The 21,179-nt window shown below is 43.3% G+C and overlaps 1 protein-coding gene across 1 annotated transcript in view; it reads right to left on the bottom strand.

Moving 5' to 3' along the window:
• Positions 1-21,179, bottom strand: part of Bend2 (BEN domain containing 2) — a 72,378-nt gene that overhangs the window by 50,513 nt on the left and 686 nt on the right. Inside the window, exons 2-5 of the mRNA XM_021245373.2 lie at positions 20,647-20,737; positions 18,089-18,264; positions 12,105-12,287; positions 2,084-2,235 (exon numbers count right to left, since the gene is read on the bottom strand). Coding sequence (XP_021101032.2) covers positions 2,084-2,235; positions 12,105-12,287; positions 18,089-18,264; positions 20,647-20,737 — 602 coding nt within the window. The remainder of the gene's footprint in view (positions 1-2,083; positions 2,236-12,104; positions 12,288-18,088; positions 18,265-20,646; positions 20,738-21,179) is intronic.

The following is a 21,179-nucleotide window of genomic DNA, read 5'->3' as shown; positions in this document are numbered from 1 at the left end:
CACAGCCAAAATTATAGTCTTACAATGTAGATTAATAATTATAAACACAGTATTATCATCCTACCCTTGCATAGTGCTTCGTTCTTTTCAAAATCTTTCCAGATAATTATGCCCCAAACCCCAACACTTGGTAGATAATTAACACTATCCCCAAAAATTAAAATACTGGGACTGACAAGTTGAGAATTACCTATATAGTACTACTTATGTGGCATTAATATCCAAATCTTTGAGTAAATAAGTATTTTAAGCCTTTTTATAGTTTGTCTATTTAAGTCTATAGTTAAATCTATTTTATTCAACTTCAAAGATAAACAAACACAACATAATATGATGGAACTGTAAAACAGTACAACCATTTCAGAAAATTCTTAGGCAGTTTCTTAAAAGTTAAACCTTAATCTGATATAATCCTATTTGTTGATTCCTGGTATTATTTCTTATGCAAGTAGGGTTCTGTTCAGGAAGTCCTCGCCTATGCCTACATCTAATTTTTAACTTGCAACAGATTCAGTGTTTCTGTTTTTATATCTAGGCCTTTGATCCATTTTGATGTGATTTTAGTATAGGGTAAAAGATATTCCTCTGCATGTGGATAACCAGCTTTCCCAGCACCAATTATTAGAGGCTATCTTTTCTCCAGCATATGTTTTTGGCCTCTTTGTGAAAAATCAGATGTGAAGGTGCATGGGGTTGTTTTTGTATCCTCAATTTTATTCCACTGGTGAACAGGTCCATTTTTGTGCCACTATACCATGCTGTTTGTATTACTGTACCTTTGTGCTATAACTTGAAATCAGACACAAAAGGATAAATATCAGGCAAATGTGGTGACATACACTTTTAATCCCAGCACACTGGGAGGGTGAGGAAGAGGATCAAAAGTTCAAGCCCAACCTGGGTAATTTAGTGGTTTAGTGAGGCCTTGTCTCAAAATAAAAAACAAAAAGGACTGGGGATGTAGCTCAGTGTGAAGTATGAAGGCCCTGGGTTCAATCCCCAATACTGGCAAAAAAAAAAAAGAAGGTAAATGTTGTATGGTTTCTCTTATATAAGAAAACCAAAATATAAATAAAGAGCAAAACAAAAGAGATGGTAACAGGGAGGTAGACTCTGTAGAGATGGGAAAGGGATCTGTGGAAGTGGGAAAAGAGAGGGCATGAGTTAAGGGAATTAAATATCATCAAGATGTAATATGTATGTGTACCAATTCCCCACAATTAGTAATTATTATGCATTGTAAATATAACAATAAAAATAAAAAATCTTTTTCAAAAAGTTAATCTTTAATCTATCTCATGGCCCAATATTTCCACTCCTGGGTATTTATTCAAATTAAATATAGGGCTGGGGATTTAGCTCAGTGGTACCATGGCTGCCTCGCAAGCGCAAGGTCCTGAGTTTGATCCCCAGTACCCCCCAAAAAAAACAAAAAAAACCAACCAAATTCAACATAAACATGTTCACCAAAAGATCTCCATACACAAGTTCATAGCCACTTTACTCATAATAGCAGGGTACCGCTGAGAATAAATAGGAATGAAATATTGATACTACAAAATGAATCTGCAGAATATTACTCTAAGAGAGACTGGAACCAAAAAGACAATTCTATTTATACAACATGTTCTATTTATACAATTCTATTTATACAACAGAATTCTATTTTTTCCATTCTACTTATACGAAGTTGTAGGACAGTCCAAAATAACCTAGGATGGAAAAACTATCAATATGATATTTTCACCAAGACTAGAGAGGGCCAGGATTTACTGGGAAGAGGACTGAGGAAGATTTCTGAGTAAATGGAAAAGTTCCTTATCTTGACAGGGGCATGACATACACTATTTATCAAAACTCATTGAACTGTATGTACTTTTATTTGCATTTCAATATATGAAATTAAACTCATGGCTTTGCTCTGTAGTCCAGATTGGCCTTGAACTCACTACGCAGCCCAGACTGGCCCCCAACTCAAGAAGATCCTCCTGCCTCATGCACCACCATGCTTGGCTAAATTTAACAAAAGAATTATAGCAGAATGAGAACAAAAAAAGAAATATTTTCATTTTACTATACAAACCATATTATACTGTCTTGGAGGAGATGATAGTCTTTTTTTGTTTGATGAGCAAAAATCCTGTTCTGTTGGCTCAGACCTGTATCTTTTTAAGTGTGTTGGATGGTTCATTTGTGAAACTAGTTGATCAGGGTGGACTTCTGCACCTTCAACTCCTGTAAAGCAACACAAAAAATTTACTTCACACACTTACTACACTACCTAAATAACCTTATATAGATATTCTCTGAAAATGCCACCTCAAATTGGACCCTGGTTGAATTTTAGAAAGTGATAAAAGTTTTTTTGTTGTTTTTTGTTTTGTTTTTTGGCGGTACTGGTGATTGAAACCAGGGCTTTTGCACTGAGCTACAACCCCAGACTTTTTCATTTAATTTCTTTCAATTCTGAGACAAGGCCTCCTTTAGTTGCTAAACTGCCCGTGCTGGGCTTGAATTTGTAATCCTCCTACCTCAGCCTCCTAGAGTGCTGGGATTACAGGTGTGTGCCACCATGCCTGCCTAAAAAAAGAATTCTTCCATAAGCAAGTTAGAATAAGTCTTTTAAAACTGAAGGGGTACACTGTATATGACCAGGAATGAAAATCAAGTAAAATGCAGTTCCAAATTGTAGAATTAGTCTACCAGGTAAATGCTACAAACAACTGAGCAAAAGAATACATTTGCTGACTGCCTGCTTCACCCCTGTCCCGTCTCCTGGGGTGTTGGAAATTGAACCTAGAACCTTTGCATAGAGCTATAACCCCAGCCCTTTTTTGTTTTCAGACTGGGTTTCACTAAGTTGCTAAACTGCTCAGGCTAGAGTCAAACTCTTGATCCTCATGCCTCAGGCTCCCAGAATGCACCACCATGACTAGCACTAACTGCTTTTGTTTTTTGTTTTTTTGGTACCACGGGTAGAACTTGGGACCTTGTGCTTGCGAGGCAGGTGGCTGAACCAATGAGCTAAATCCCCAGCCCACTTACTGCTTTTGTAAAGAGGATCAAAAGGGCTTTTCACTTAGGCAGTGTTATGATTTAGATTTAAAATGTTCCCCCTTGGGCCAGGGATTTAGCTCATCGGCATTGCGCCTGCCTGGCAAGTGCGAGGTCCGTAGGAGGTCCAGAATTTTCCCTGGTACAAGAAAATAATAAAATAAAAATAAAATGTCCCCCCAAAGCCTCATGTGTTCAGAGGTGGGGCTTATGGAAGGTGTGATTGGTTCATGTAGGCGCTATATCAATGGATTAATCCACTGATCTGTTCATACCTGACTTATGCCTGATTAGAGGCAGGTCACTGGAGGCATGACCTGGATGGGTAGATCTCCCTCTCTGGCTCCTTCTTTCTCTCTCTGCTACCTGGCCACCATGATATGAACAGCTTTCCTCCACTGGGCTCCTTCCACCACGCCCTTTCTGCCAGAGCCAGCTGACCATGGGCTGAAATTCCTACACTGTGAGCCAAAAAGGAACCCCTCTTCAAGTTGAGGTGTCAGGTATTTTGTCCCAGTGATGAGAAAGGGACCAAGACAGGCAGACAGTGTGACCCCAAAATGTGCACTAACAGTCTGTTCCGGATTGGGCCCCGGTGCTGTGTGGAGTAGAGACCCTGGCAGATATCACCTCTCCTCCTGTGGTGTAAACCCACTGAGTGTAGCTCTCCACTTCGTTTTGATTGCCTTATTAGTTAGGCTTTAGGTTAAATCTAAATAAATTGCTGTGAAATATAAGCCTGAAAAATCTAGAATTCCAAAGGTTCAATTGTGGCTCAGAGTCACATAACTACGGAGCGGAACTAGAACAAGACATGGACTATGATCATATCATAGAATATCACAGAATATGACATTATCATATTCTATCTTGTACTCCAGATTTGGTTTGAATACTTGCATCATTTACTGGGAGGAGCACCTTAATGAAGAAATGAATTCACTTTATCCATCCTGACTCATAGCAGCAATGAGAGCCACAGCTAAGGGATTCAAGTTTCATCTCTTTTCCTGCTTCCCCTTCCTTTCACAGAGGAGGTACTGATCACCAAAGGCCCAAAGAAGAGACAGAAATCAAAAGGGGATTAAGAAGATGGGAGAGTTCACTCCCAAGTTAGACAAATCCAGACTAATGTATAAAAATTTCAAGTTGTAAAACATCTCCAGTTTGAGCTGTAACTTTCACCCAATTTTATTTTTTAAACTGCAGGATTTTTCTGATGATAAAGCTAATGTATGACTAATAAACTTTGGTGTATTCATACAAGCAAAGACTCATAGCAATGAGAATAAATCAACTATTGCTACCCTTAGCAAGGATGAACCTCACAACCATAACCTTGAGTAAAAGCCAGACACAAAAGAGAACATAGTGTATGATTCAATTCACATAAAGCTAAATACCAAGCAGAAGTTATGGTAGGAGAAGTCAGGGTTGTGGTTACCTTGCAAGGGGATTACTGACTGGAAGGGATTGGGGATAGATGCTGGAAGTGCATTACCTTCTGTTTGTTGGTATGGGTGCTCATTACCTGCATATATTTATTTGAAAATTATTTAAGCTATATTTATGATGTGTGCATATTTTTCTTTGCAATAGACTTCTATTAAAAAAAACTAAAAAATTCAGCTCCTGTTTTAGTTAACTCCTCATTGCTGGGCCAAAATACCTGATACCCACACTTAAAGGAGAGGTTTATTTCAGCTGTTTCAGAAGTTTCAGTCCATGACTGGCAGGTTCAAACCCAGAAACTACATGGTGATTGTGCATGTCATAAAGAAAAGTTCCTCAAGTCATGGCAGCCAGGAAGCAGAGAGAGAAGGAAGAAACCGGGGAGGGAGATCTACCTTTCCAGGTCATGCTATACCCTTCCAGGCCATCCCCCTAGTGACCTGCCTCTAACCACCTCCTAACAGCATACTCAGATGCTGAATTCAGTAGTGGATGAATGCACAAGTAAGTATAGCTCCCCCATGATCCAATCACCTCGCAAAAGCCCCACTTTTGAGGGCATGAGAGTTTTGGGAGATGATTTAGATCTAAGCTATAAGAGCTCCTTATAAAAAAAATGGAGAATCGGGGCCGGGGATTTAGCTCAGTGGTTCCGCCGCCTGCCTTGCAAGTGGAAGGATCTGAGTTCGATCCCCGGTACCATAAAAAAAAAAAAAAAAAAGGAGAATCTAAACAGAGAAATTAATCCATCACCAATAAATATAATAAGCTTTAAGAATGTATTTAATTCTATTTTTCTTATATACTTTAAATTATACTCTATATATAGTCTGAACAATTTTGCATGCTTAAATTTGGGGGGGGGGGTACCAGAGATTGAACTCAGGACCTTGTGCTTTTAAATGACTTCATAATACAGTATTTCATTTTACGGATGTCCATAGGTTATGCTATTTTCTATTATAAGACATTTATACGGCATCTAATTTTTCACTATTTTGATATAATGATGTACACACATTCAAGTAGAAATATTTCTGTTCATCTCTGAATAGTTCCTTCTATCTAGAAGAATCACAAGGGGTTTGTCATAATGTCCAATTTGTACTCCAAGAGAACTGAAATTCAATGTTTTACTCCATTATGACTAAAGTGAATTACATCTTAAAAACTGCTAACTTGGGCCGGGGATCTAGCTCAGTGGTTCCACCACCTGTCTCACAAGCTCAAGGACCCGAGTTCAATCCCCAGTACCAAAACAAAAATAACAAAACAAAACAAAACTGCTAACTTGATAGATGGTTTAAAGTTTGTATCCCATGTTAATTTGCATCTCTCTCGATATGAATGCAACTGAGTATTTTTTCAGATGTTCTCTCTGCATTAATATTTCTTGCTCTGGGAATCATTATTTGTGCCCCCTGTTCATTGCCCAATGAAGTAGTGATTCCTATCTAATCTGTATGAAATCTTCCTATTTTAAGGATAATAATCCAGATGGGCACAGAAGCACACACCTGTAATCCCAGCATTCTGGAAGGCTGAGGCAGGAGAACAGCAAGCTTGAGCTCAGCCTGGGCAACTCAGTGACTTAGTAAGATCTTGTCTCAAAATAAAAAAAATTAAAAAGGGATGAGGATGTCACTCAGAGCAAAGGCTCTGGGTTCAATCTCTACTACCACAGAAAAGGATAATAAAATATATAATTGTCACAAAATATATAATTGTGCCTAAGAATATATAATTTCTTAGGTGGTGGTTTTTTTTTTTTGAAGTCTCATGTTTTATCAGGGAGAGATTTGTTGCTTTCATTTCATCAAATTCATGAATTTTTTGTTTTCTTCACCTGTTTTTATACTGAAACTTTCACTAGGACTAGGAAAGCATTCAGCTATATTTTCTTCTATTGTTCCATACTTCCACTTATTAGTTATTAAACCCTTTAATCCATCTTAAAATTATTTATATGTGCAATGTGAGATGAAATCTAATGGGCCTCCCCCCAACAGTTAAACATTTGTCACCACACAATTTATTCTCCATCTTTTACATATTAATATACTATAGTTTTAGCTTTAAATTCTTTATTCTGTTTATGACCTTACTACATTAAGTCTGACTCCCTACTTCAGAACTAGTACCACAATATTTTAATAATTGTACCTTTAAAATGCTTTATTGTTTGATGTGGGAAATCAACACCTATCCCTGAAATAGATTTCTCCAAGATTTTTAAAACTATGCCAAAAAATAATGTGTCTTTCCACTTACTCAAGTCTTATTTTATGACCCTCAGTAAAGTATTCAAGTTATTTTCATACAGGTTCTACTATTTTTATTTTTTTAAGTGTTAGATATGTTTCACAGCCACTATGAATTGGGTATTTTGGTATATATTTTCTAACTGCTTGATGCTAGTATAAGAGAAAATGATTTGTTCTTATAATTTAAAAAAATTAATTAGATAAACTGACTCAAGAAGAAATAGACTGGGCTGGGGATGTAGCTCAGTGATAAAATGCTTGCCTAGTATGCATGAGGCCCTGGGTTCAATTGTCAGAAATTCAAAAGAAGAAAGAAGAAAACAGAGGAGGAGAAGGGAAAATAGAAAATCACAACAAAACAATAACAAGAGAAAGAGATTGGATCAGTAATAACCTCCCAAAAACAAAAGGACAGGACAAGATGGCTTCACTGGTGGATTCTATAAGCATTTCAAGAATAATTAACACCAGTCTTTTCTCAAACTTCAAAAACTTGAAGAGTAAACAACACTTCTTAACTCATCTTGCAAGGCCAGAATTACTCTGATACCAAAGCCAGATAAAGATAACACAAGAAAAGAAAATTACAGACCAATATCCCTTATGAATATGGATGCAAAAATGCTCAGCAAATCTAATCCAACAGCAAACTAAAATGATCCCAAGAGCAAGTGGATTTGTCCCAGGAATGTAAGGTTGCTACAACATAAGAAAATCTATGTAATATATTAATAGAATGAATGGGGAGCCACATTATCACCTCATTCCATACAGAAAAGGCATTTGACAAAGTCCAATACCATTTCACAGTAAAACATTTCAGAAAACTAGAAATAGAAGGAAATTTTCACAACTTAATAAAGGATATTTATGGAAAACTATAGCTAACATCGTGCTCAATGATGAAAGACTGAAAGCCTTCTCCCTAAGATCAGAAACAAGAAAAGGGTCTCTGCTTTCATTGCTGCTATTCAACACTGTACTGAAAGTTTTAGTCAGATCTATTAGGGCAATAAAAACAAAAAAAGGCATCCAACTTGGAAAGAAGAGGTAAAACTATCTATTCACAAGTGACATGATCCTGTATATAGAAAAGCCCAAAGAATCCGAAAGAAAGCTACTGGAGCCAATATGCCAAGTCAGCAAACTTGCAAGGTATAAGATCCACACACAAAACTCAGCTGGGTTTCTATACACCAGAAATGAATAATCCAAAAGGGAAACTAAGAAAGCAATTCCATTTACAATAGCGTCTAAAAGAATTAAATACTTAGGAATAAATCTAACCAAGTTAGTGAAAAAATTATACATTGAAAACTAAAAAGCATTGCTAAAAGCAATTAAAGAAGACCTAACTAAATGGAAACACAAACCATGCTTACGGGTAGGAAGACTTACCACTGTTAAGATCAAAATAATCTACAGATTCAACACAATCCCTATTAAATTTCCAACAGTGTTTTTCACCAAAATGGAAGAACCATCCTCAAATTTATATGAAATTGAAAGGGACCTTGAGTACTCAAAATTGTCTTAAAAACAATAATGTTGGAGGATGCATATTTCTTGATTTTGCGACTTACTACAAAGCTAAAGTAATCAAAACAGTGTACTACTGGCATAAAAGTATGTGCTACATACATATATACCAATGAAATAGAACAGAGACACATGAAATAAACCCTTCACTGATTTTTAACAAGGATGCCGAGAACATTCAATGGTGAAAGGATAGTCTTTTCAACAAATAGTGCCAGGTAAACTGGATATCCACATGCAAAAGAATGAAGTTAGACCTTTATCTTGCATATAAAATTTTAACTCACAGTGGATCAAAGATTTAATGTAAGAGCTAAAACTTAAAATACTGAGGAAGACCTTCATGACACTGGATTTGGGAATAATTTCATGGACATAACATCATAAATATAGGCAATAAAAGAAAAAACAAGGGCCAGGGATTTAGCTCAGTGGTGCCACACCTACCTCGTAAGCACAAGGTCCTGAGTTTGATCCCTGGTACTGGAAAAAACAGTTAAACTGGGCTTCATCAACATTAAGAACTTTTGTACATCAAAGGACACTGGCAAAAATGCACTAAGAGCTGGGTGTGGTGGCACATGGCTGTAATCTCAGCACTGTGGGAGGCTGAAGCAAGAGGATCTTAAATTCAAGCCCAGCCTCAGCAACTTAGCAACTTAGGGAGACTCTGTCTTAAAATTTTTAAATAAATACAAAAAGATGGCTTGAGATGTAACTCAATGGAAGAGCATTTACCTAGCATGCATGAAGTCCTGGGTTCAATCCTTAGTAATACCCTCCCCATGAAAAAAAGCAAAGAGATAACCTACAGAATGGCAGAAAATATTTGTAAATCATACGTCTTATAAAGAATTAATATTCAGAATATAAAGAACTAAAATTTAAAAAAACAATCTAACTCAAAACTCAGCAAAGAGGGCCTGGGACAGCTCAGTGTTTCCTCCGCCTGCCTCGAAAGCTCAAGGTCCTGACTTGGATCCCCGGTACTAAATAAACAACAACAACAAAAAAACTCAGCAAAGGACTTTGTAAAGAGACATTTCTCCAAAAGATATCTAAATGGCCAATAAACACAGGAAAAATGGTCACTATCATTAGTTATTAAGGGAATACAAATCAAAACCACAATAAACTGACACAACAGCACATGCTTGTTATCCCAGCTTCTCAGGAAGCTGAGGCAGGAGAATTGCAATTTCAAGGCCAGCCTGGGCAACTTAGTAAGATCCTATCTCAAAATAAAAAATAAAAAAGAATGGGGATGCATTTCATTGTTCCCTTACTGGAAAGAAAGGGGGGTCAGGTTGAGGGAGAGAGAAACAGAGACAGAGAGGAGGGAAGGAGGGAGACAGGAAAGGAAGGAAGGAAGGGAGGAAGGGAGGGAAAGAGAGGGGGAGCAAGAAGGAAGGAGAGGGAGAAGCTGAAGAAAAAAGAGAGAGGAGGAAAGAAAGGCAGGCAGGCAGAGAAAAGCAGTCAGGCAATTAGACACCACTTGAATAGCTATCATGGAAAATAATAAGTGTTGATAAGCATGTGGAAAAATCATGAAATGCTGGTGGAAATGTAAAATGCTGCCACCTCTGTGGAAAACAACATGAAAGTTTCTCAAAAACTAAACAGAATGATCATAGCATCCAGCAATTCCATTCTAGGTATATGTCTACAAGAACTGAAGCACAAAACATGAACAGGTATTTGTACACCCATGTCCACAGAAGCCTAATTCACAATAACCAAAAAGTGGAAACAGCCCAGATGTCCATCAAGTGATGGACAAAATGTGGTATATATGTAAAATGCAGTATCATTCAGGCTTTAAAAAAGAATGAAACTCTGATACAGGCTACAACATGCACACATCCTGAAAACTTCATGCTAAGTGAAATAATCAAGACACGAAGGATAAATATTATATGTACTCATTTATATGAGGTACCGGAAATAGACAAATTCAGAGATAGATATATTAGAGGTTACCAGGGGAGAGTTACTATTTAATTGGTACAGTTTATGTTGAAGATGATGGAAAGGTTTTGAGTACAGTCAGTGATGACAGTTGTACAATACTGTGTATTTAATGCCACTAAGCTGTACACTTACAAAGGGTTAAAATGATAAATATTTATATTTACATATGTATATAATCACAATGAAAACGATTACTTGGCTATCTTCTGTGAAATTTCCTAGTCTGAGTTTTTCTGTCAGTTAGATAAAGAGAAATCAGGCTATAAGTACTGCTCAGCAACCTCCTCTTTTGCTAAACATGTATTCATCTGTCAAAACCAATATCTTTGCACTTTTAATAACTCCTTAGTTTTTCTTCATGTAGATAAGCCATGATTTAGCCAATCCCTAATACATGGATATTCAGGTTACTTTTTTGCTCTTGCAAAGAATGCTGCTGAGCAGTCTTGCACTTGTGCAAGTATTTCTGTGGGATAAATTCCTACAAGTAGAAACAATGGGTCAATGGATTTACTTCTTTCCCACTAAAGCAGGCAGTTAAGAGTCAGCCAGGTGTTTTAAAACTAGAACAGATAAGTGGTATCAGTTAGATCAGAGATCAGCAAAACACAACCTGGGCGCCAAATCCATCTTGCTGCCTGTGTGGTTTTTGTTTTGTTTTGTACTAGCCCACAAGCTAAAAATGTTTTAGATTTTTAAGTAATTGAAAAAAGGAGTATTTCATGAAATGGGAAAATTATAGGAAATTCCAATTTCTCTGTCCATAATATTTTACTTAAACAGAGCCACTGTAATGGCTCTCATCACTGTAATGGCAGAGTTAAACGTAACACTGATGGCTTGCAAAGCCTGAAATATGTACTACAGACCTTTATTTTAAAAATGTTTGCCAACCTCCAACCTAAGCTATATTTTACAAAATAAGAAGCCCAATCCTCTAAGTAAAGAACAAATTGGCATATAGCTACTGAAGGAATATTGCTAGGTGTCTCTTGGCTCCCTATATAAACTTGGACATGAGTGGTCTGACATTTCCTTCATCACTGTGATTAGGAAGGAACAACTGGAAGGACAGGCAGCTATAGTGGTTCAGATTGCAAGAGTCCACTCTCTGTGGACCCTTCTGGGTGCTAATGTAAATAAATAAATTTGTAAATGTAAATAAATACATTTGCTAATGTAAATGAATTTTCACCCAGAAGGGTCCACAGAGAGTGTAGTCCAATTCTAATTTTTTATTGCTAGTATGTAGTAAAGTGGTTAATTTTTGTATATTAACCTTTTATTTTGCAAATGATAGTCACTTATTCATTCCAGAAAATTTTTGTTGATTCTTTGAGATTTTCTTCATAGAAAATCATGTTATCTGCTCCATGGACTCTTGACCCAAGTTGATATTTCTGTAAGTTCAATTTTAGCTTTTCAATTTCATTTTGCTACCAAATAGTTATAATTATAGTTGCCAGATATAAACAATTTTCAGAGACAGAGAACATATTTTCCCCAACACTTTGAGTCTATTCCCCATACAGTAAAAAGAATAAAAAGGGGGCCCAGGATTTAGCTCAGTGGTTCCGGCACCTGCCTCGCAAGCACAAGGTCCCAAGTTCTATCCCCAGTACCCAGAAAAAAGGACAAAGGGGGACATGTGAGAGCTAAAGTAAAAGGAAAATGCAAACACAAGTTAACATTGCCATAGTACTAGAAAGCTCAGCTCTTTTCATAACTAACTGATGTAAAAAGTTACAGAAATAGTTAAGTAATTTACTAGAAAATGAGATCAGACAGCAAAATTTCCCCCAGGAGGAAATACAACAAAATTACCATATGTCATGCCGAATAGTTGCTGAAAGTTCGCACTGCCGCTTCCAAAGTTTGATTGTATCATCAGTGCATCATCAGAATCATTAGGATTCTCAGAATTCTCTGTTTCAGAATCCTCTTTTGTCACAGCATCCTCATCATCAATGTTATCGTAGCTATCTCCAATAGTTAAAATAATATAATCTAATAATAAAAGAGAAAGTTTAGATTAGGTACCATAATAAATAATGTTCAAAGAAAGCTGCCTCATAAAGTTAAATTGTTTTAAAAGTATGTTTTAGCTAAAAGAACTGTATTAAGTATTTTTATATCTGTGATCATTACAAGTTGGCTAACAAATCAATTATTTAGCATGCAATTGCTAGTACTTCTAGTTTTATAGAGCAATAAATTTCTCCACTGGAGCAATGAACTGATTTTAATTCAAGAAATACCATCATATTTCCCATGCTACAGTTTGTTCAGTGATTTACTTTTAACCTTTAAAATGATTAAACTGATACTAGATGGCCATATTTGTGCTGACCATGAATCTCCAAACTTGCTCTCTAAAAATTAATACTTATAACTGATAATGTTTATTAATAAACCACAAAAGTAAATTGTTAGAAATAAATTCAATCTGAATCTCATTAAAAGTGAAATAGGTAGCCACAAATAAACTAAATATGAAATATCAACTCAGTAAACCATCTTAATGAATATGAAAAACATCACATTATGCAAAGTATCTACATGGGTTTTCTTATTTCTTAAAGTTGGCTTGATAAAAAAATGTTTAAACTTGAAATATTCACTCACAGATCTTGTTTTCATTGCATCATAATCTGGATTCCCATATTTATTTCAAAGAGGCCAAAACAAAACAGTAATTAGCTAATGTGGAGGTGCATGTGGTGGTATGAAAAGGGCACTAAATGGGGCTCACATAATCACATAAGGAAAGTTCTGATTCAAGTTCTGTAGTTATACAAAGGTATAATCTTTGGAACAGACAGATCAAGTCTTCTGCCTCTATTTTCTCATTCCTAAAATGTGAGGTTTGGTTTGAAGAGTCACTCTGAATGCTAACAGTCTTCTCTTAGGAAAAAAATATATTAGAAACTACCTAGTAATGTAAACAAAAGGATTAAAGATTAAATAAATTAAGGTATTTCCCTAAGATATAATGGTATATAACCAATGAGAAGCATGTTTTCAATGAACATGTTTTGATATTAAAAATGCTTGTGAAATAATGTTAAAGAGAGGGAAATGATTCACAACAGAAAAAATACATTATAATGCTAATTTTGAGGGTCAACGAAAATATAAAATGGTTATCTAGGTGGCTATCTCTGAGTAGCAAAACTACTATCTTCACTGGACCTCTGTCAGTTCTCTACGATAAACTTTACAGAAGAAAATTTTAAAAGACCACTGAAAAATCATTCGTGTATCAACAAATTTTTCAAGCTAGGGCTAGTAAAGCTATTGACAACACCACTGAAGTTTCTCAGTAAATTAGTAAAATTCCAATTTATTCCTTTAGGTATTCACATAACTTCCACAAATAAAATTTAAGACATAAAATTTAGAAGCTTTTCTGCTCCACATGTTTTATTGGTTGGCTGACTGTGCCAGGATCTTACACCTATGCCACTGAAAATTCTTTTTTTGTTCCCCCTTTTTGTGGCGCTGGGGATCTCAGGCATTTTCACGTGCCAGGCAAGCACTCCACCACTAAGCTACACCATCCCCAACCCAATTGCCAATTTAAAGAAACAAAACCATGTGTTAATACAACAACCAATAACTTTCTAAATCTTCTGGCAGGACTCTCAGAAGTAGCCCTTCCATTGTCCATATCCAACGTCAGAGCCTAATAAAGTACACCAAATGCGGGATTAAAGCAGCTGCAGCCCAGCACTTGCTCCAAAGTTAGTGCTTTTTCTATGAAACGACCTGGCGGTTCCCTGGAGCACACTTCGAAGTTTCCCTCACTTTACAGGATCCCCACATTTTTCAGTTTTTCTGACTCTAGCATCTGCCAATACACGAGGTCGTCTCTACAGCAACTACAACTTTACTTTCTTCCTCTTCATTAACGCATTCACAATAAAACCAAACGCACTTCCCACGAAAGCCGCAAAATCTACCTCTCAGCCTAGTGTGGAGGCGAACGCCAGCAATCCCAGCACGCTGGGAGACGCCCTGTCTCGAAATAAAAATTTTTAAACGGACGTGGGGGAATACAATTTTAAAAGGGTTGCAGCTCAGTGCTAAGGCTCTAAGTACTGAAGAAAAGAAGGAGGAAAAAAACCCCAACTCCATCGCAATCTCAAAAGACGCTGTCTGAAGCAACTCTCAAGTTTGTCAGATCTTTAAACTAAAAACTCCATGAAAGTCTGAGAGTCTGGGTCTTTCCTCAGCCCCACCCGCCTCTGCCACCGAAGGAAAGGATGGAAAATGAGCGACTCCGCCCAGAAAATCAGCGCCAAGCCCTTCACAGGTGGTCAGGCTTCAAAGGCTCCCCGCCCGCCCGGCAGCCCTGAGAGGCACGAGAAACCACGGCGCGGCTGAAATTTGCTGCGGCACCGTGCAGACTCGCTCTTCCCCTAACGCCTAAGTCAAACTGCTTTCCTATTTTAACACGGCTGTGTTCAAACTGCACAAAGGCCAAACAAACAAACAAAATGTGGCCAGACAGACATCTCCTGGCGCTAGGGCCCGCCACGCCGCCAGGCGAGGGCGCATGCACGGGAAAGCCATTCCCGGTGGTTCAGTCTCCCAAGATGGGCGACCGCCGAAACTGTTTCAGGGGCCCTGGAAAGAACGAGGCACACCGGGAGCCCCAGGGTCACCTTGAACCCTGAGACCACCACCGACCCTGAGGTCTCAGCTCCAGGATCCCGTCTAGCCCGAGCGGCTGTCGAATAGCGGATACCCTGAAGGGCGGAGACGCCACGGCCCCCACGCCCGCCCTCCAGCAGCAGGCGGCCACGAGCGCCAGAGATACCAAGAGCCCGGGAGCCAGCGCGGCCCCTAGTCTCGTCTCGGCCACGGGGACGCCATGCGCCCCACGGTTACTTCGAGAGAGTGGCCACCATGAACCCGGGAGCCAGCACACCCCCTAGTCTCGTCTGGGCCACGGGGACGCCATGCGCCCCACGGTTACTTCGAGCGAGCGGTGCGGCCACCATGAACCCGGGAGCCAGTGCACCCCCTAGTCTCGTCTCGGCCACGGGGACGCCACGCGCCCCACGGTTACTTCGAGCGAGCGGCGCGGCCACCATGAACCCGGGAGCCAGCGCACCCCCTAGTCTCGTCTGGGCCACAGGGACGCCATGCGCCCCATGGTTACTTCGAGCGAGCGGCGCGGCCACCATGAACCCGGGAGCCAGCGCGCCCCCTAGTCTCGTCTCGGCCACGGGGACGCCATGCGCCCCACGGTTACTTCGAGCGAGCGGCGCGGCCACCATGAACCCGGGAGCCAGTGCACCCCCTAGTCTCGTCTCGGCCGCAGGGACGCCACGCGCCCCACGGTTACTTCGAGCGAGCGGCGCGGCCACCATGAACCCGGGAGCCAGCGCGCCCCCTAGTCTCGTCTGGGCCACGGGGACGCCATGCGCCCCACGGTTACTTCGAGAGAGTGGCGCGGCCACCATGAACCCGGGAGCCAGTGCACCCCCTAGTCTCGTCTCGGCCGCGGGGACGCCACGCGCCCCACGGTTACTTCGAGCGAGCGGCCCCTAGTCTCGTCTCGGCCGCGGGGACGCCATGCGCCCCACGGTTACTTCGAGCCAGCGCGCCCCCTAGTCTCGTCTGGGCCACAGGGACGCCACGCGCCCCATGGTTACTTCGAGCGAGCGGCGCGGCCACCATGAACCCGGGAGCCAGCGCGCCCCCTAGTCTCGTCTGGGCCACGGGGACGCCATGCGCCCCACGGTTACTTCGAGAGAGCGGCGCGGCCACCATGAACCCGGGAGCCAGTGCACCCCCTAGTCTCGTCTCGGCCGCGGGGACGCCACGCGCCCCACGGTTACTTCGAGCGAGCGGCGCGGCCACCATGAACCCGGGAGCCAGCGCGCCCCCTAGTCTCGTCTGGGCCACGGGGACGCCATGCGCCCCACGGTTACTTCGAGAGAGTGGCGCGGCCACCATGAACCCGGGAGCCAGTGCACCCCCTAGTCTCGTCTCGGCCACGGGGACGCCACGTGCCCCACGGTTACTTCGAGAGAGTGGCGCGGCCACCATGAACCCGGGAGCCAGTGCACCCCCTAGTCTCGTCTCGGCCGCGGGGACGCCACGCGCCCCACGGTTACTTCGAGCGAGCGGCGCGGCCACCATGAACCCGGGAGCCAGCGCGCCCCCTAGTCTCGTCTGGGCCACGGGGACGCCATGCGCCCCACGGTTACTTCGAGAGAGTGGCGCGGCCACCATGAACCCGGGAGCCAGCGCGCCCCCTAGTCTCGTCTGGGCCACGGGGACGCCATGCGCCCCACGGTTACTTCGAGAGAGTGGCGCGGCCACCATGAACCCGGGAGCCAGTGCACCCCCTAGTCTCGTCTCGGCCGCGGGGACGCCACGCGCCCCACGGTTACTTCGAGCGAGCGGCGCGGCCACCATGAACCCAGAAGCCAGGGCGACCCCTAGTCTCGTCTCGGCCGCGGGGACGCCATGCGCCCCACGGTTACTTCGAGCGAGCGGCCCCTAGTCTCGTCTCGGCCGCGGGGACGCCATGCGCCCCACGGTTACTTCGAGCCAGCGCGCCCCCTAGTCTCGTCTGGGCCACAGGGACGCCACGCGCCCCATGGTTACTTCGAGCGAGCGGCGCGGCCACCATGAACCCGGGAGCCAGCGCGCCCCCTAGTCTCGTCTGGGCCACGGGGACGCCATGCGCCCCACGGTTACTTCGAGCGAGCGGCGCGGCCACCATGAACCCGGGAGCCAGTGCACCCCCTAGTCTCGTCTCGGCCGCGGGGACGCCACGCGCCCCACGGTTACTTCGAGCGAGCGGCGCGGCCCCTAGTCTCGTCTCGGCCACGGGGACGCCATGCGCCCCACGGTTACTTCGAGAGAGTGGCGTGGCCACCATGAACCCGGGAGCCAGTGCACCCCCTAGTCTCGTCTCGGCCGCGGGGACGCCATGCGCCCCACGGTTACTTCGAGCCAGCGCGCCCCCTAGTCTCGTCTCGGCCACGGGGACGCCATGCGCCCCATGGTTACTTCGAGCGAGCGGCGCGGCCACCATGAACCCGGGAGCCAGCGCGCCCCCTAGTCTCGTCTCGGCCACGGGGACGCCATGCGCCCCACGGTTACTTCGAGCGAGCGGCGCGGCCACCATGAACCCAGAAGCCAGGGCGACCCCTAGTCTTGTCTCGGCCGCGGGGATGCCATGCGCCCCACGGTTACTTCGAGAGAGCGGCCCCTAGTCTCGTCTCGGCCGCGGGGACGCCATGCGCCCCACGGTTACTTCGAGCCAGCGCGCCCCCTAGTCTCGTCTCGGCCACAGGGACGCCACGCGCCCCATGGTTACTTCGAGCGAGCGGCGCGGCCACCATGAACCCGGGAGCCAGCGCGCCCCCTAGTCTAGTCTCGGCCACGGGGACGCCATGCGCCCCACGGTTACCTCCAGCAAGCGGCATGGCCGCCATGAACCCGGGAGCCGCAGGGGTTGCCTCGAATAGCGTAGCCACCATGAGCGGGAATCACCGCAATCCCAGAATCCCCTCAGCCACGGGGACGCCACGAGCCCCAGAGTCCCCTCGAGGCCCTAAGGAGCCCTGCACACAGCCGGACCACACTGGCGCCCCAATACCGGGGCTCCCATGCTCACGCTGACCGACCCGAGACAGCCCCGCCGGCCAATGGACGAGCTGGGCCCGCTATGGCTAATGACCAGCCAGCCCTGCAGTCGCCCACGAAGCTGTCTCCGAAGGCACCGTCGGAGCCCTGCCAGACTCCAAAGCAAATGCCAGTAGAACAGCTAAGGGGGGCCTCACCCTGATCCTGATGCGAATCCTCTGCCATTGTGAGGTGTAGTGGTGTGTAGCTCGAGAGCTTGAGGCCCGGCGAGTGTAAAGCGGCTGTGTGGAGCCGACGCACACTAAGTGCTTTGGGGCGCAAACCTAGCAAAGGGTTCTGCGACTGCGCAAATGCCCGGTGCGCTTGCGCAATGCTGTGGGGGAGGGCAGGGGCGTTCACCTGTTCACTGTTGGCCTCCCCCCATTTTCTGCCTACATTTTTTTTTTCCGGTGCCGGGGCTCAAACTCAGGACCTTGCACTTGCGAGGCAGCCGGGGTGCCACTGAGCTTCTGCCTGCTTTTTAAAGGTATACCATGTGCAAAAATGAAAAATATTCATACACATATAGTCTACATCTGGAGTCAGGAGCCAACCGTGTAATTCCGCTCTTACCAAAATACACGTATCATTTTAAAAGTCTGAAAGTCCAAATTTCCTATTTTACAGGTTGTGTACTCACGTCCATTGTTGCCTTTGGGAACAAATCTGAAAGCAATTCCGCTTTTAAAATATGCCCCGTTCCAGACGTGGTGGCGCACGCCTGTAATCTCAGCACTCGGGAGGCTGAGGCAGGAGGGTCGTAGAGAGTTTGAAGGCAGCCTAAGCTACGTAGTGAGTTCAAGGTCACCCTGCACTGCTTAGCAAGACCCTGTGTCAAAAATAAAATAAAATATGCCCCTAATGATGCCCACTAATCCCACCATATCACCTTGTTCTTCAGCTATGCAGCTTGGTTTGCCATTTTCGAAGTAAGGCATGAGTCACTTAATATGTCCAATCTTAGTGTGTCTTCAACACCATAAGAAGTCAGTATTAGTGTACCACTTTAAAGATGAGAAAACAGGCTTGGAGGATACTATTTTTCTCAAAACCATGAGGATATGAGAGAGAGAGAGAGAGAGAGAGAGAGAGAGAGAGAGAGAGAGAGAGAGAGAGAACAGAGTCCACCAAAAAATGTATACACACTCTTCAGGAAAAGAAAAATTTGTATAAATATTTTAATACTAAACTTATTGAGACATCATGAGATTAACACAAGTTACCTTTGGCCTGTACAATTACAAGAGGTGCTCAAAGTGGTGGCCATGAGCTTCCAGACATTTATTAGTACGGTGAACTGCTGCTTGGGGAACCTTGGTCAGTGAGATTGCTGCACGTGCATTTTCAGTTTCTTCTCTAAGAGCCAGGAGTGTAGTGAGTTTTCCATAATATACAGCATCCTCTAGGGTCCCCCATAGGAGGATAATACTATCTGTTAAAAAAAATCATACTATTTTTCTTTTCCTCAAGTGTGTACACATTTTTTGGCACACTCTATTCTCTCTTTCTCTCTCTCTCTCTCTCTCTCTCTCTCTCTCTCTCTCTCTCTCTCTCTCTCTCTCTCTCTCTGACAGGGTCTGTTTATGTTGCCCTTGCTGGCCCTGAACTCCCGCACTCAAGCTATCCTCCTGTCTCAGCCTCCTGAATAACTGGAACAACAGATATGGGTGGCCCTAGCTCAGAGTTACAATCTGCACAGTCAGCCCCCATAGCACATGCACATAGCTCCTGTTAGTCTACCTCCAGCTCAATTCCATCCAGAAATTCTTCACATCCCTTGACAGTTGTTCCAGTACTGCATCTCCCCTAATAATTCCTCCACCAAGACACTTTCCTATATCCCCAGGAAGAATGAGTCACTCTTCTAGGAACTCACAGCAGGTTACCTTCGCCTCCCTTATAGTACTTAAGTTATTTTGCCTGATATTAGAAACCCTTGTCAGTATGCCCCTCTCCTATCTTAGCCCTAGGAGCAGTGCCTGTTTCTTACAGCTGTAATTGCTATATTCTTTTAGAGTTTTATTTCTTACTAGCTAGATTCCTCGGTAATTTTTTGTTAGACTTAATACTTCAGATGTGAAATTTTTTGGTTCAAATCACTGTGGTTTTTCCTTGGTATTGGCCCAGGCTGATTCACTCACCCTTTTGGGTTTCCTTCTAGCACCTCGTATTCAATGGGTACATACAGTTTGTGACTGAAAATCCAACAGATACTAACAATCCCTTTCAGTTGCACTTTTAGTCAGTTCTCTCCATTCATTTGCTTGACCTCTCTTCTCCATGGAGGGAGATGGAGATGGAATGCAGGAAAGAAATGATCTCCTTACTGGCACTTTTTATTTTCTTTTTGGTTTTTTGAGACAGAGTCTCACTTTGTAGTGCAGGCAGGCCTTGAACTCACTATGTAGCCCAGGCTGGTCTCAAACTCACGGCGTTCCTCCTGGCTCAGCTTCCAGAGTGCTGGGATTAATAGGTAGGTGTGCACCACCATCCACCACATTACTGGCACTTCTAAGGCTAGCTTTTCATTTTCTGGTCTGCCTACACTGCATTAACTGGAGTAGAGCAGAATAATAGTGAAAGCAGGCAAGGCAGGTGTCCCAGCAGTGGGAGAATGTGTGTGTGTGTGTGTGTGTGTGTGTGTGTGTGTGTGTAGGATGCAGGTAATGGTAGCTACCTATTTTCAAGTATAAACTGGAGCCCTCAGGTGACATACAGAACAGCCAGGGCAGTAATGGCACTCTGAAGTTCCACTGCCTGTAATGGTGGACCAGGTAAGGCAGAGCAGCCATTGCCCTGGAAGACAACTAAGAAAGATGGAAGCCATAATTTAACTATATATCATACAATTAAAGAACAACACAGTGAACAAAACCATGGGCAATTACTGAGCTAAGAATAGGAAAGACCAGGAATCTAGGGACTTGTGAAAAGCTGAAAGGATGGCTTTTGCTCTTACACGTTGACTAATCATGAAAAGGCAGAATCTGGGCTGCCCTTTCAGTGGCTTTGTAGGACTGAGAGCCAAAAGTGAGAATCTGGGCCCCATCAAAGGAGGGAAGTTGGGAAAGAATACCTTGCCTCAGACTGGGAAGATGAAGAGATATGCCTTCAGAGTAAGAGTGATCCAGAATGAAATGACAGGGAAAATGATCCAAAATTAAACTACACATGGTCCGTAGTTCAGCCTCATGTCACCCAAGGATTTGGCATTCCCAGGTGTCTGGTATCAAGCAAACAAAGATTTGC

The sequence above is a fragment of the Heterocephalus glaber genome, unplaced genomic scaffold (genome assembly GCF_053883595.1).
Source record: "Heterocephalus glaber isolate CG9 unplaced genomic scaffold, H.glaber_assembly_v1.0 deba00001594, whole genome shotgun sequence".
NCBI lineage: Eukaryota > Metazoa > Chordata > Mammalia > Rodentia > Bathyergidae > Heterocephalus > Heterocephalus glaber.
The sequence above is the reverse complement of the archived record's forward strand: the minus strand, read 5'-3'. Positions and strand labels throughout refer to the sequence as shown.